Here is a 15,218-nt window from a genome sequence, read left to right as displayed (position 1 = left end):
TTGAAAAAGATTTAGAAACTTTGGAACTTGTCTATTTCAGTGGAGGAAATCTTCAGGCTGGATGAGGCTATCAAGTCTAAATAGGATAATGGCCAAGTTCTACCAAAAGTTTAGAAAGAGAAATCCCCATTCTATTCCATTTTCTTGGAAACTGAAGTAAGGAACACTGCAGTCTATTAGACTTGGACTTCAATCTCTTGATCACCGAAAATGACAGAGGCCTTCAGTTCTTGCATCATTTTAATTATAGAGTTTTTTAAAAATCACACTTTTCACAAAATTAATAGAGATTATACTCCACCCTTTGGTAGGTAGTTTGTTAAAATTAAAAAATACACATCAGCAAACTTAAGAGCTGTATTTAAATTTAAGAGTGAGATTAAGTACCCTGTAATTGAGATGCCTCTGACTACAGAAAAGATACTTGACAGACGAGAATAGGATAAGTTTCTTTTAAATGAAATTCTGAACCTATATATACATTTTGGATTCAAATTCCAGTGCAGCATTGGGAGCTACATGTATCCAGTGGTCAGTGCTGTGCAATGGAAGAGCCGCAGTTGTATTCAGGGAACATGATAAACGTGTCTTGTCACCTCTTGTTTATCTTAGTGACAGGACATGTAAAATTATCAGAGCTAGCCAAACAACAGACTTAGATGGAGTGAGGAGAATTGTTTTAAATATGCAGAATTTACTCAATTGGAAAATTCCAAACTAGTGCTGAGAATGGTGAGTTAGTTTTGAAATGGTAAAAAATTGGGAGGATAAGATAGTGTGACGCTATCTGTTCTATTTAACTATACTTTTTGTCACAATTGCATTTTAAGTGGCTAAACAAAAGGACATAAAATATTTTAAGGATTTTACTTGAATTAGGGGTTGTAAAATCCCTCCAGTCTGGAGCCTTTCACGTCTAAGGCCTGCTGGTCAAAGCACTCAACATGACCTCAAACGGTGGTGGCAACAGCATATGAAGAGAGAAGTGGTTTCTTAGATAGCCAGTTCCCAAACCAAATAAAGTTTTATAAAATAATGTCAACAGCTTTCATGATTCCTGGACGTAGAAAACAATCCGGTATGTCTCACGTCAAGGTAAGAAATGGCTGATGCCCAAAGGAAGGTGCAAGAAACACTGCTTTAGGCAATGCAATAAGCTTACCTTCACATTCTAATAAAGGCCTCATCATACTCTCTAAACCTTGTATTTTAAGTGTGAAGTACAAAGTTTTATATTCCTATCAAAATTTTTTAGCATGAACTGTTACTCTGGATATTCTTGTTCACATAGATATCCAATCCCTCTGAGTCGTGCTAATTATTTCATTTGAATTTAAACTCTGCATCATGCCATCCCTCCTCCTGTAAAGATCTGGTGAGGGTATGATTCCAGGGATGGATAGTACTCAGTCTTTCTGGCTACTAGGCATTTTCCATTGGATTTTCACAACTGTTGCGTTTTACCCAAATATTTCCCTGTGGTAAAAATTGCTACTTTCTAGAAATTTAAATTGCTCCTAAGGCAAAGAAAAATCAGAAAGCTTTCTGCATCACCACTAGCAGTTTACTATAAAACTGCTCTTGTTCAGCCTGCTTAGGTATTTCTATTGGCACACAACAGTGCTGGAGTTTTGCCCAGAGTAGCACAATCTTCTTATCTACTGGAGACAGAGTTAGCCACTACCTCAGCAATCAGATACTCTGCCTTCTACTAGACTTGAACATATTTTTCACTATTTTAACTACTGCAACACCTCTGAAGCTCTGTGATGTTCACACTTTATCATTTAATTTCTCTTGCCAGCACTTGTTTCCTCTGAGTTTATGGTTTTCACATGATTCTAGTGTTCTCTTCCAACTCTTCCTTTCAGTTGCTGCCTGCATTGACTACTTGCTTATGTTGTCATGCCAACTCCCTAGCTTAGAATCTCAACTTGAGTGGATGCCTTTTTTCAAGCACACACTTCAGTTACCAAGGTGCGTGAACAGAATACATGAGTGTGGGCAAACAGCTAAACCAGTATGGGTTTGGCACGAATTTCCAAGTATCCATTTCTGTTTCAGGAGTGCTCTTTGTCATTTTTGCCCTACTCCCTGGCATTCACGCCCATGCCACTGAAAATACGTTGATTAGAAGGGGACCAAATGGGAAAAAAACATACACCTTAGTGGTTAGCCACTGTTTTATTTTCCTCATTTAAGCAAAACTACTAAACTTATCAAGTGACCTAGATAGAACTAACAAGAAATCCATAAGTGACTAGTTTACTGAGTGTCTCTGAAAGCCAGATCTTATTGAATTTGATTTACATTTCATGCTGAGTCATTTCAGGATATCTGTGTATCAATTTTCCAAATACCCAAGTAAAAAATTCAAGAAAAGTACAGGAAATTAAAAATGTGGACTTTACCTTTTTTATACCCAGGTCACATGTAACAATTGTGCTTTGTTCCTTTTACTGTACTTAACAAAATGGTATGTACTGTAGGTTCTGTGAAACAGCCAGTGTCCAAGATAAACAATATTTTAGAATAGCTTTAATATAACTGACAGCCACATTCACAGATTAGTTCCGTAATGGAATTACCATTTATAGAAAATTGGTTAAAAACTGTTAAGTAGAAGAAACATGGAAATTTCATCTCAGACTCTCTGTAGCTCATTGGCGATTTCTATAGGCAAGCATGCACTGGATTTCAGAGGATCAACCTGTATTAAAGAAATCCAACTGTACTTAACTTTAGTATTTCATGCACGGATCTTTTAAGATGTTGATTCACTTTCATCACAGCATATTTCATGCAAGAAGTTTTAAAAGCAACGCATTACAGTTCAAGTTTGAAACAGTGCTTAATAGGGTAACTTATTCTTTTGAGAAAAATTCATTAGAGAATAAAGTAAGCTGATTCAGCCTTTTCATAGTGGGCTATTAGGAGCTTCCTTTTTCTCTAGTACATCAGACTAGAAGTCCTAGAATCATAGAAGATTAGGGTTGGAAGAGACCTTAGGAGGTCATGTAATCCAACCCACTGCTCAAAGCAGGACCAACACCAACTAAATCATCCCAGCCAGGGCTTTGTCAAGCCAGGCTTTAAAAACCTCTAAGGATAGAGATTCCACCACCTCCCTAGTTAACCCATTCCAGTGCTTCACCACCCTCTTAGTGAAATCGTGTTTCCTAATATCCAACCGAGACCTCCCCAACTGCAACTCCTTGTTCTGTTATCTGTCATCACTGAGAACAGCTGAGCTCCATCCTCTTTGGAACCCCCCTTCAGGTAGTTGAAGGCTGCTATCAAATCCCTCCTCACTCTTCTCTTCTACAGACTAAACAAGCCCAGTTCCCTCAGCCTCTCCTCGTAAGTCATGTGCCCCAGCCCCCTAATAATTTTTGTTGCCCTCCACTGGACTCTCCCCAATTTGTCCACATCCTTTCTGTAGTGGGGGGCTCAAAACTGGACGCAATACTCCAGATGTGGCCTCACCAGTGCCGAATAGAGGGGAATAATCACTTCCCTCAATCAGCTGGCAATTCTTCTACTAATGCAGCCCAATATGGGCCTTCTTGGCAACAAAGGCACACTGCTGACTCATATCCAGTGTCTCATCCACTGAAATCCCCACATCCTTTTCTGCAGAACTGCTGCTTAGCCAGTTGGTCCCCAGCCCGTAGCGGTGTATGGGATTCTTCTGTCCTAAGTGCAGGACTCTGCATTTGTCCTTGTTGAACCTCATCAGATTTCTTTTGGCTCAATCCTCCAATTTGTCTATGTCACTCTTGACCCTATCCCTCCCCTTCCCTCCAGCACATCTACCTCTCCCCCCAGCTTAGTGTCATTTGTGAACTTGCTGAGGGTGCAATCCATCTCATCATCCAGATCATTAATAAAAATGTTTAACAAAACCGGCCCCAGGACTTACCCCGGGGTACTCCGCTGCCATCTAGACATCGAGCCGTTGATCACTACCTGTTGAGCCCAGCAATCTAGCCAGCTTTCTAGCCACCCTATATTCCATTCATCCAATCCATACTTTTTTAACTTGCTGGCAAGAATACTGTGGGAGACCATATCAAAAGCTTGACTTTAACAAAGCTTTTGACTAGTAGTCCTGTTTTAAAATAACCTGCTCTAAAATACAAGGCTTGAACTTGAAGTCAGCTTAAGTTGGTTTTCATTTCAGATTCAAAAAGGCTGAAAATGGCTGGAGGAAAGTTTGATCCAATGGATAGCTGTTGTGCATTATAGCTCTAGGACACTGATCCTCACAAGCTTGCCTGTGAACCACTTCCTATTAAGCCAGTGTGCTCTTATCTCAGTAGTGGAGCACCTCACTTTTCAACACAGTGAAACTTCCAGCTAATTGGAGCAAACACCAGGACTCTGTGTTCAGAGACCTTGAACACCTAAACATAAAACTCTTGTACTACCAGGTTGCAGGGGTAGAAAATACACACAGGAGGAGAGAAACAAACTGCAAAATGACCAGCAGAGATTCCCTGCATCCTACATCCAACAAATAGTAGTAAACTGATACAAAAGACAGAGAGAGAAACATAACCAGCCATATCCTTCATATAAAAGCAAGGATATTTTCATCTTGTCTGCTTCTTATTGTCCTGATATTGCTTTTCATGTAACTTGCACACTATTTGCTGCAGGAAAGGTATTGGACTGGGAGGAGATGTCTTAGATGGGCCATAATCTTAAAAAAAAATATTGAGACCATGGCTCTGTGAGCCTGCCTTGTTAATGCTGTTCAATCAAATGAATTTTAGTTAGAAAAGGAAAACTTATTTAATTTGGCCCTGGAGCCTCTGAATCATCTGAGCGGAGATAACCAAGAGCCAGGGAATTTAAACTGGACAAAGAATATCTGCCAATGATGTTTTGTTAAAAGATGTTATCCCAAGAAGCTTCAGTGATGATCTAAACTTCAGTCTAGGCTGCACGTGCTGCACGTGCTGCATCCTTAGGGCTCATTTAGAAATCCACTGCTTTTGTTTTCACAAGCAGCAAGGTAGAGAGTTGCTTCTTGTTGGTCTGAGGTAAGGACTTCAGCTGTTCAGCAGTACATATCAGAGTGGTTGTATGGAAACCCTTACTGAACTAATTTCAAATGGCTGATTTAGAAGCTTGGTCAGGCCTTGTCTGGCTTCATGTTGTCCCAATTTCTGTATGTTCAGGGGCGGTGCGTGACTCCAGCATTTGGGGAGACTGGGTGTGAGCACTGGAAACTCCCTAGAAGTGTGTGGGTGGGGCGGCATCGGTGCCCGGACCGTAGCCCCACCCTCTTCTCTGTCTCAAGGCTCGCCACTGCTCAGCCTCCTCTCCCTGAGGCCTCGCCCATGCTCCACCTCCACTCTGCCACAGGCCCTGCTCCTACTCAGCCCCATCTCCCACCCGCGCCTCTCTGCCACCTCCCCCAACGCCTCCCCCACCCACGCCTTTCCCCCCCTCTTCCCCGAGGCCTCCCCCACCTGCTGCTCATGCCTCTTTGCCCCTCTCCAAGCCCACCCTCGTGCCTCTTCGCCCTCCCTCCCCCCCGGCCTCTAATAGAATACATTAAAAATCTGGTTATTTCACTAGTCGATGGTTTAAGTGGCTAACATTTTTCCAAATTCTAAGGATTTTCCTGGGGTAGGGAGGGGGGGAAGCTTAGGTGACTTCAGAAAGTTAGATCCATGTTGTTTTCTCACAGCATTTTACCAATGGAAAATTTTCAATAAGACAAACCAGCAACAAGGAACATTTATAGCTATTTTATTAAGCTCATCCTCAATTTCATGGTTTTTCCATATGGCAATATTTTCACTATAGTACATTCAAAACATTTCTGAAGCATTTGGCAAGGTAGTACATTTACACTGCATTTTAAGTTTTAATTTTAGAATCATTTGTCTTCCATCCTTCTCCAGAGATAAATCTGTCAATCATGTCCAATGATCTTTCAGGTTGGTCATAAGGTAAAATATGTCCTCCACCTCGAACAATTACCTTCAGGGTGCAAAGAAAGAACAGATTAGTAGTAAATCCTGAGCAACAAAAGTCAATTTTGCCAGCAGAAATTAATTAAAACCGAGTTCTCTCATGTACAGAGATCTTAGCGTGCATGCTGAGTCAGAAAGATGACTCTTTCACTCTAGTCAGTAAAATATAAACCAACATATCCAAAGTCAAAGTCATGTGATCTTAGACCAGTTAATAATAGGATCAAATAACTAACAAGCCTAATTGGTAATCTTTGATATTTAGACAGGCCTAACATGGATACCGTTTGCATCATACTTTGATTTAGATGCTTTGAGTCTCCACAGGGAAACTAGCAGCAGCATCACCATCATATTGTCTGTGATTTATATTGCCTAGTCAAATATTCATCCTGTCGGCAAATGTTGAAAAGAACAGCACAAGTCTATATTGTATGATCTAATTTTGGAAACTGAATTTATTAGGAAACTTCAGGTCTTAAAATAATAGGGGCAATATTAGAATAATTCATTTTATCCAAACAGATGATAGATTATTTTCATGTTAGTTTATAGTCCTCTACTTTTTGATCTCATTAGACATCTTTCCCCTCTTGTGTATTCCAATTTTTGCTGAAATTCAGAAGGGAGCGTGTGTGTTACTTTACTCTGAATTGAATTATTCTCATATAACTGAAGTGTGAAACTGTTTATATGATTCTGTTTTACAAAAGCATCTTGTGTTACAGTGCATTCCCAATTTTCCTGTGTTCAAATTTTAAGACATTCCTTTTTCAGTGTATGAAGCTTGTTCCAGTTCATGGAGTATTTCCTCTCTCCCTCAGCCCCTTCCTTATGACATGCTAAAAGTAAACAACTGTTTGACAACATCTTGAAGTCATTCCAAAGAAGATCTTTTACTGGCACCCACAATCTCAGTCTGTAGTAGTCAAACAGAAAGTAGTAATCAGGGTTCCGTCTTGGCTGTTATCTGACAAAACGACTTCTGTGCAGACATATAGCTGGACCGAGGACACCTAAATGAGTTATCTGTATGAGAAAATACAACCGTTGAGTTTAAAACATGTTTGGCAACTGGCAGCTGTTATCTGGACGACATCTCAACAAAATATATAGCAGCTAAAGGTCACGGTCTCATATACGTTCCATTGTGCCCTTGCTGCCTCCACTGCACCACTAGTATGGCTAGAGTAAAAAGATCTGTCAGTATATTTATTAAGCCCTTCTCTTTCAAGTTCATCATCCTTTAGGTACAGAAATTTGCAGCATGGCTTCACAGAACCAGCACATATGGTTTGAATAAATATGCATATTAAATGTTGATTAACAATTACATTCATATTCCTTTTACCTCCAAAGGACCCCAGTGCACTTTAGAAGCCAGTTTATCATCAACTACACAGGGATCCGCCACTGAAATACAGCAACAGCTTAATAGCACTTTGCAACCCTAAAGATTAGCTCAACAAGAAGTGAAGAATACCACCTCTCCCCATTTGACAAAAATACCTTTGTAGTTTCAGATGTAGGCAGAAGGTAATGATCCAAATACAATTTTGGCCCATACAGCCCCCTCCTTTCAGGATAAGAGTCACGTGCACTTTACAGACCACAAATGTTTCACATTTCATTGGGAAGACTGCATCTCCAGTAGTTCAGGATCTCCCAACATCCAGAAGCACTGTTCAGTACTAATGAGAGGGCAGAATACTGTTGAATCAATAGGTGGCACTTCTTGCAGCACCTGGCTATGCCTGATACTTATTAAAGAACCAAAAGGCCCAGTCCCTGCTTAATTTGAAAGATCTGACTGGAGCAAAAGCACAAGATGGCCTGGCTTGAAGCTTCTGAATTTCAGTGATTTGCCCATAGTGATTTCTGAAGCAGCCACTATGGGTAAAATTTTCAAAAACTGCCTAGTGACTTAGGCTGCTAAGTACCTAAATTACTTTTGAAGACAGGATTAAGGGGCTTTTGAAAGTTTTACATTTACCTCAGATATGTACTACCCATTCATTTTTTTTAGTTTTTACAAATTAAACCGTAACAGCCCCCATACAATTTCATAATATATATTAACCACAACAGCTAGCAAAGGCACAGCAACAATTATGAAGCATTAAGTAAGGTCAGCTCAGTGCAAGACTGCACACAGTTGCAGCATAATTAAATGCATCACTAAGTACCAAATGTGGACTGAAAGATTCCGCAGCTTTCTACAAAGCGGTGAGGAAAGTTGTCTTTATAATCAGTTACTTTTACTGTTGCACTCTACAAGGAAAGCAGAACCCACTAGGTTAAAAACAGTATCAAATGTCTCACTTAAAGCCTGGAACGATAGCTCATCTTTAACCCACCCTATTGTGCTGCAGTCTCAGAACTCTGACACACTTCATTCGATACCATATGCGCTGCAATTCTTCAGCGTACAATGGGAATTAAAAGCCTCTATCAATCTAGAGTTTCAGCTTTAACTCTTAATAGTTTGGCTTTTTAAAAAACAATGTTAATCTGTTTGGTCTATTCAGTTAAGCTAGTACAATTATTTCTTTGTATCTGATTTTTTTAGGCCAGGATTCTACTTTATATAGGAACAGATTTAGTTTTGCATTTATTTATTTTTAAGAGAAGAAGTGGTATAAGTACTGGAAAACTTCCAGTTTCTAGGAATTCTGACATTCACACCAGACAAGAAGAAAGGCAGGAATATAAATTTAAGCATATTATTCTGTCACTGCTCCTCAAGCCTGACCAGGAAAGACCAGCCTTCCACAAGGTCATGAGAGAGAGTTCAGTCTTCATGCTAAACCAGTCCTGGGTCTTACCCAAGTAGGGACTGCCAGCTAAGCCAAATTATTTAGGACATACATTATAAGACAACGTTAACTGAACAAAACCACAGCCAGTCAACCACCACATTCGTTTTACTGTGGCTTTTGGGTAGTTTAAATCCCAAGAGCTGCCAATGCTCTATCCCAGATAGCCCTCCATTCCCTAATCCAATCACTACCATGACCAGAAGCTGCTAGCAGTGTCATGGACGCCTGCAATGCTGTTCCAGATTTCTGTCTTAAACAAAGAACTGCAAAATCTTAAATCTCAAAACAAGAGCTGGTTCAGTAAAATGAATAAACAGCTGCATCTCCCCTCCCCCGTACTCTGCTTCAAAGAGATAAACACTGTTGGGGAAAGTAAACCAGCAGAGTTCACAGGCTTCAGCTCTGACACTCTTTCAAGGAACAAAAGTAACAGTAGGATGCAGGGTCTCTGCTTACATTTACTGTGACCCAAACTTCCTTTTTGACCTCATTGTTATTAGTAAGGAGGACCGTAGCTGTAGGATGTCACTACACTGTCTGGATGCGGATGTTCAGGAATTCCAGTGACGCTGACTTCTCAAGCATGAAGAAAGTTACTCTTCAAGTCAGGCTGGACTTGCATGCCTACTAGTAATATGGTTAAACAAACTCAATTTGTTCTGTTTATGTTTGTCAGAAGTAGTGATTTTTTTTAAAAAAAATCCTGACTCAATTGTAGTTTTATTCCTCTATTGTATTTGGGTGACTCAATTAACAGATAACCTGAATCATGACATTTTACATCTATACTGCTATCATAGGGTATAACTGCAGCTTGAGTACATATACCCGAGTTAGCGTGAATCAATCTAGCTTGGATATTGGAGCAGCAAAGCTGAGCAGCACATATTTACTCATGGAGCTAGCCCGTGCTGAATTATCCAGGGCTCTGGGTGGGTTTGTATAGTCCATGCTGATGTGTGCCCTGCTTTGGCTTCATTACTCACTGCTAGCTTAAAACTAGCCTCAGATACATCTAGTCGAGCTGCAATCACACTTTGTGATTGTGGATAGAGATTCCTTGAGTGGAGAGTGCAATATAGACGCAAACAGTTGCCACCTCCAGTACATATACACCCATCTTAGCACATAAAGTACAAGCATTGGTCGTCAAATTGTTCAGACTCTCTTTAAATCCAGCTACAACATGTGACCGACAACCTGCCATAGTGAATTCCAAAGGCTGACTCCCTGCTGCGTAAACTGGTGTTCCTTGGTCCTTTATATTTACTTTCCATTAAAAGTGACCCCCCGCCCTTTTTTTTTTTTTTATAAATGGGACAACATAAAATGAGAGACTGATCTTCTTCCTATCTACTCCTGACTCCAATACCTTGGTGAAGTCCCCTCTGATTAAGCTTTCAGACGCTCCATATCAGCACCCCACCAGATCTGACAATCTTAGTTACTCTTCTCTGGCTGGACCTTTTCAGTACCTACAGCAAAACCTTGTTCTAGTAATGGTTGGTGCATTTGATTTGTTGGGGGGTTACAAAGAAGACCTCATGGGAGGGACAAGCAGTTGAAGGCTCAGGGAAGGAGCCAACTAGTATACTTAGCTCAGCTAAGGAATGGGTACCTCATCACAGTTCCTTGGGTTAGTGGTATGCTGCCAAGAAGGCTTAATCAAGCCTCCTTAGTACTCATGAGGTTCTGCTGGCGAATGCAGGTGTCCTCTTTCTCCCCTACCATACCTGTGCACCACAGAGTCAGATTTACCCTATATGTTCAAGGTGGGCAACCAAAATTCAGAGAGTAAGACTGAACACTTCTGAAATATGGGTCTCCACAGAGCTCTGTTATTCTCATTAGCTTAATTTTTAAAATGGAGAAACACATTGTTTAGTGCACCTGCACATTTAGGGCAGTTTTTAGTATGCTTATTTGATATATTTATTCTGTTTCCCAGAAAAATGCTTTAAAGAATTAAACTCATTGGTTTTCAATAGGGTGGTAAGTGTGCCCTGGGCTTCCAGAAGTCATGGAATCACTGGCTGAGCCTTGTAACTTGTTTGGGGATGGGGAAGAGGGAGAAGCCATTTCCAAAGTCCTCCTTACAGTCACCACTGGAAGTAATTCCAGGGCTCAGGAAGAGTGAAGACGGCAGACTTGTTTTGAAAGAAATTAAAAGGAAATGAGTTACCCTTTGATTTATTTCCCAGATTTTACTAACATCTGTAGTGACAAAATTAGTATCCTGGTTATCACTGTGATACAGAAATAAAAACTCTGTCCTCCAGAGACTCCCGTGTTAAAATGTCTCAATTGTTTTTGCTCCATTTTATTCTTTGCTACTTTCTTTGTTGGCTAGTAGCTAGTTAAATTTAGACAAGTGGTTCTTTGTGGCTTAGTCTAGGATATCAATAAGCATGTACAATTAAGCCAGTGAGGGAAGTACTACAAAACAGATGTGAACAGCCCTAGACATAATTGGGTGGGTAATCTGCAGGAAGCACCAAGCAAAGAAAGCCAAATCTTTTCTTGCTTTTAGATCTCTGGCAAGGCAGCACAGCTGGCTAATAGTTGGTTTTTCAAGAAGCCCTGTGGCTTTTTGGTAATGCTCTGCAGTATCACGCAGGAGACCAGCTGAATTCCTTATGTGGATTTATTTTTCCCTGGCTGGGTTGTACTGCAGAAGCAGCATGCTCTGTGTTATCAGTATCTCAGACAGAACCTATATTGCAGGTGTGGCCAAACTGCACCTCTTTTACAGTTAAAAAGTCATGGAGCCCCCCCATACCTCCCCATTCTCTGCCTACCAGACTGGGGGGAGGGAGGGAGAAGAGCTCAGGGCTACTGCCCTGCAGTGGGGCAGTAGGGCTAGGGGCTTCTCCCCTGCAGGGAAAGGGATCTTGGGGCTTTAGACCCAGTGCTCCCTCCCCACAGGGCAGAAGCCCTGTGGGGAGGGAGCTTCTCCCCATAGGGCAGAAGCTCTCAGCCCCACCACAGGGCAGAAGCTGTAAGCTTCCCCTACACCCACCAGTCTGGTAGGCAGATAATGGACAATGTGGGAGGATGTGGGGGGCTCCAGGAAATATTTCAAGAGAATTTAAGCCCTGGTGAGCCCGACAGTGTGAGAATGAGACTCTAAAAAGAGAAGCTCGCACATTTGCATTTCATCAGGAAACTGCATCATTCTGTGTTCAGCCATTGTGCTGTGCAGACCTCATGAGTTCACGATCTTCCTGCATTCTGCAGAATACAAGCTGTGTTTACTGTTCGCAAGTCACATTTGACTAGTTTTAGATTTAAAGTGGTAATCCTACATTAATTTCGTGGATGACAATGACATCTTCAAATTGTAAGGAATGCAACTATAAAGAAGAAAACCGAAGTTTTAAGCCAGAACGGGAGGAAGATTTTGCATTCATTGCTAAAGGTAGCAAACCCTTGTGCCTTATCCACAATGCGCTGCTCACTCACTACAAAATGAGCAACTTGAAACATCAATACGAAACGAATTACAATAATTTTGTCTAATTACTCTCCTGAATCAGAATTAAGGAAAAACAAGTTAACTGCATTAAAATTATGCCTAAACAGTAAACAGACACTACTTTCAACGTTCAGTAAGGAAGCTGACACAACAACTGAAGCTAGTTATGTTGTGTCATGGAATATCGCTTGTGCTAAACGTTCATACTGTGATGGAGAATTTGTTAAGAAGAAATTTGCAGAAGTGGTTGCAATTTTAGATCCAAGTAACATAAAACTTCAATGACTAATAAAGAAAATTGCTATTTCACTCCACACTATGGAGAGGTGTATTTCCCAGATCAGAGCTGATGTTGCAAGCAAGAATTCTCTAGCATTCAGCCTAGCTGTCAACGAATCCACAGATATACAAGATAAACCACAAATAGCGACGTTTGCTATGTTTCTGTGGATGTAATTGTGAAAGAAGAAATGTTGGACTTAGTGGCACTAAAAGAAACAACCTGCAGTGTTGACGTAAAGAATGCACTTGACAAAGCATCAACAAATGCCAATATACCTCTGGATAAACTTGTCAGTGTTATAACAGCTGGAGCACCTACAATGGTGCGAAAAAAAAGTAGGCCTTATCAGACTACTGAAAAGTGATCCGAAATTTCCAGAGTTTCTCCCTGTTCATTGCATTACCCATCATGAACATCTTGCAGGCAGACATTTCAAATATGACAACATTATGAAAACGGTCCTAGAAATTGTCAGTTTCATCCGTTCGAATGGGAAAACTCGTCGACAGTTCAAAACTTTTATCGAAGAGCTGGATCTTGAAGACAAACTTAATGATGTCTCTTTCCACTGTGAGGTGGTTATCAACCAGCAATGTCTTAAATAGGTTTGTGGGACTGTTGGAACCTATCAATGCTTTCTTTAAAGAAAAGTCCTATCCACAACTGGAAGATGAACAATGGATGCAGGATCTGATGTTTTTCATTGATACTATACATCATCTGCAAACTCTCAACTTGGCTAAAGGATAAAATTATTTCTGACCTTACTCAGACAGTCTTTGGCTTCCAGAACAAGTTAAAGCTTCTGCAAAAAGATATAGTGTCAAGAGACTTCAACCACTTTCCTCATCTCAAGAGTAAGGTAAACACATTCCCTGAAATCAAAGTAGAAAATCACAAACTTGAGAAATACAGAGATAAATTACGAGGACTGCTTGATGACTTTCAGGCCAGGTTCGAAGATTTGCAGAAGTTGAGATCCTGCTTTGCCTTTCTTGTAAACCCATTCATAGTTGATGTGATCAAGAACAGCTGTCCAATTCCCCAAACTGTGGATACAGAACCATCTACTGTAGAAATGGAACTACTGGAACTCCAGGAGGACCAGGCTCTAAAGATGATGCAGAAATCAGAGTCTACAATTGAGTTCTGGAAGCAAGTGCCAGGAACAAAGTATCTTCAACTCAAGTAGACTAGCCTGCGACTCATTTCAATTTTCGGCACAACATACTGCTGTGCATCACTGCACTCTGTGGAGAAGTTCATAATAATCAAAGCATTGTGCAATCCTTACAAATCGACATCTGACCAAGCTCCTCTGTACTGCCTTGACAACATATCTACTGGATTTCCAAAGACTTATTACTAGGATATAGACCCACAAGGCCTCTAAGTCTAGCAGTAATTAGCCATCATACATTAAGTCAGAGGTTAATATTTTTTAAAAAAATGCATGTGTAAAGGTTGTCCCTATCTTGTGGCTCTCGAACTTCTGAAGATTATCACATGCGGCTCAGAGGGTCAGTAAGTTTGGCCACCCCTGCTATAGTGCTTACTATGGATTGCCAAAGCTAGGCTTTGAAAAGAGACTTCTTCAGTCCTCAAACAGAAGGCTGGTAAACACATGGAAAATGAAGGAATTAACATCGGGGGAAACAAGAACACCAAGAGTAAAAGGACAGGTGAGTAAAAACAGTACTACAAGGGAAGAGAATTTGCAAGTTTTGATTCTGGACCAATAAGGAAAGGTGAGGGGTGAGAAGAGCGTCTCAGCTCAGGTTCTCATGCCTGACATCCAGCTGCCACAAAAAAACCCAACAAGTAAAAATATAAAATATTAATGAATAATCCTATACTCCAGGATCCCAGCTACTGGCTGAGTCATTTGTTTGCTCCTTATATTGAATTCTGGTAGCAACCCTAAAACTCACTTTTCACCTGCTGTAGTACCTTATTTATTGTCAGCTGGCCACTAACTCAATGAAAGATTAATATTTTAGCTAAGACTGTAAAACATTCCAGGTAGCATATTTTAGTTTACTTTGATTCAAAATTCAAAGTCTACAGCGCCTTTTATTAACTCTTTGTTCTGTCACTCACCTCAAAATGCCATGGATCCTCCACACACTCAGTTAGCTAAAACAAGAACGTTTTCACAGCTATAGAAAAAAAAGTATCACGTTCTAATTTAAACGGCCACATCTCAGCCTGTACCTAATAGGAAAAGATGGAGTAATAGATCCAAGCACAGGACACTGTGGGTATGTCTGCACTGTGGAAAAGAAAAAAAAAAAAAAAAAAGGACCTGCAGCAGAAAGTCTCAGAGCCTGGGTCAACTGACTCAGGCTTGCAGGGCTCATGCTACTGGCTAAAAATTGCAGTGTAGATGTTCAGGCTCGAGCTGGGAAGACCACCCACATCACCAGGTTCTCTCTCTTAGTAACTTGCTCTCTCTCAAAAAAAGAGTAGATTTATATCAATAAAGGAAAGGAAAGGAAAGGAAATAAGGGATGACAGATAACCAAAGTCACCATACCTCAAGGTCAATGGTATCAAAAGCAGTGTCTATTCTATGGCAGCATTAATGGACACTCGCTATTGATATAAATACCATTTATATTTGAATCTTGCTGCTATTTTCAGCTGTGAAA

The 15,218-nt window shown here is 40.6% G+C and overlaps 1 protein-coding gene across 5 annotated transcripts in view; it reads right to left on the bottom strand.

Moving 5' to 3' along the window:
- Nucleotides 1-5,747: 5,747 nt before the first annotated feature.
- Nucleotides 5,748-15,218, bottom strand: part of CPVL (carboxypeptidase vitellogenic like) — a 94,263-nt gene continuing 84,792 nt past the window's right edge. For 3 of the 5 annotated variants that reach the window (XM_007053664.4, XM_037890494.2, XM_043541007.1), the window contains one exon: nt 5,748-5,997. In XM_007053664.4, the coding sequence (XP_007053726.2) occupies nt 5,875-5,997 (123 nt within the window). In that variant the 3' untranslated portion in view covers nt 5,748-5,874. Of the gene's footprint in view, nt 5,998-6,900; nt 7,020-15,103; nt 15,211-15,218 lie in introns of all 5 variants that reach the window. The other 2 variants (XR_005224016.2, XR_006288979.1) reach the window with 2 other exon arrangements.

This window comes from Chelonia mydas, chromosome 2 (assembly GCF_015237465.2).
Source record: "Chelonia mydas isolate rCheMyd1 chromosome 2, rCheMyd1.pri.v2, whole genome shotgun sequence".
NCBI classification, from domain to species: Eukaryota; Metazoa; Chordata; order Testudines; family Cheloniidae; genus Chelonia; species Chelonia mydas.
The sequence above is the reverse complement of the archived record's forward strand: the minus strand, read 5'-3'. Positions and strand labels throughout refer to the sequence as shown.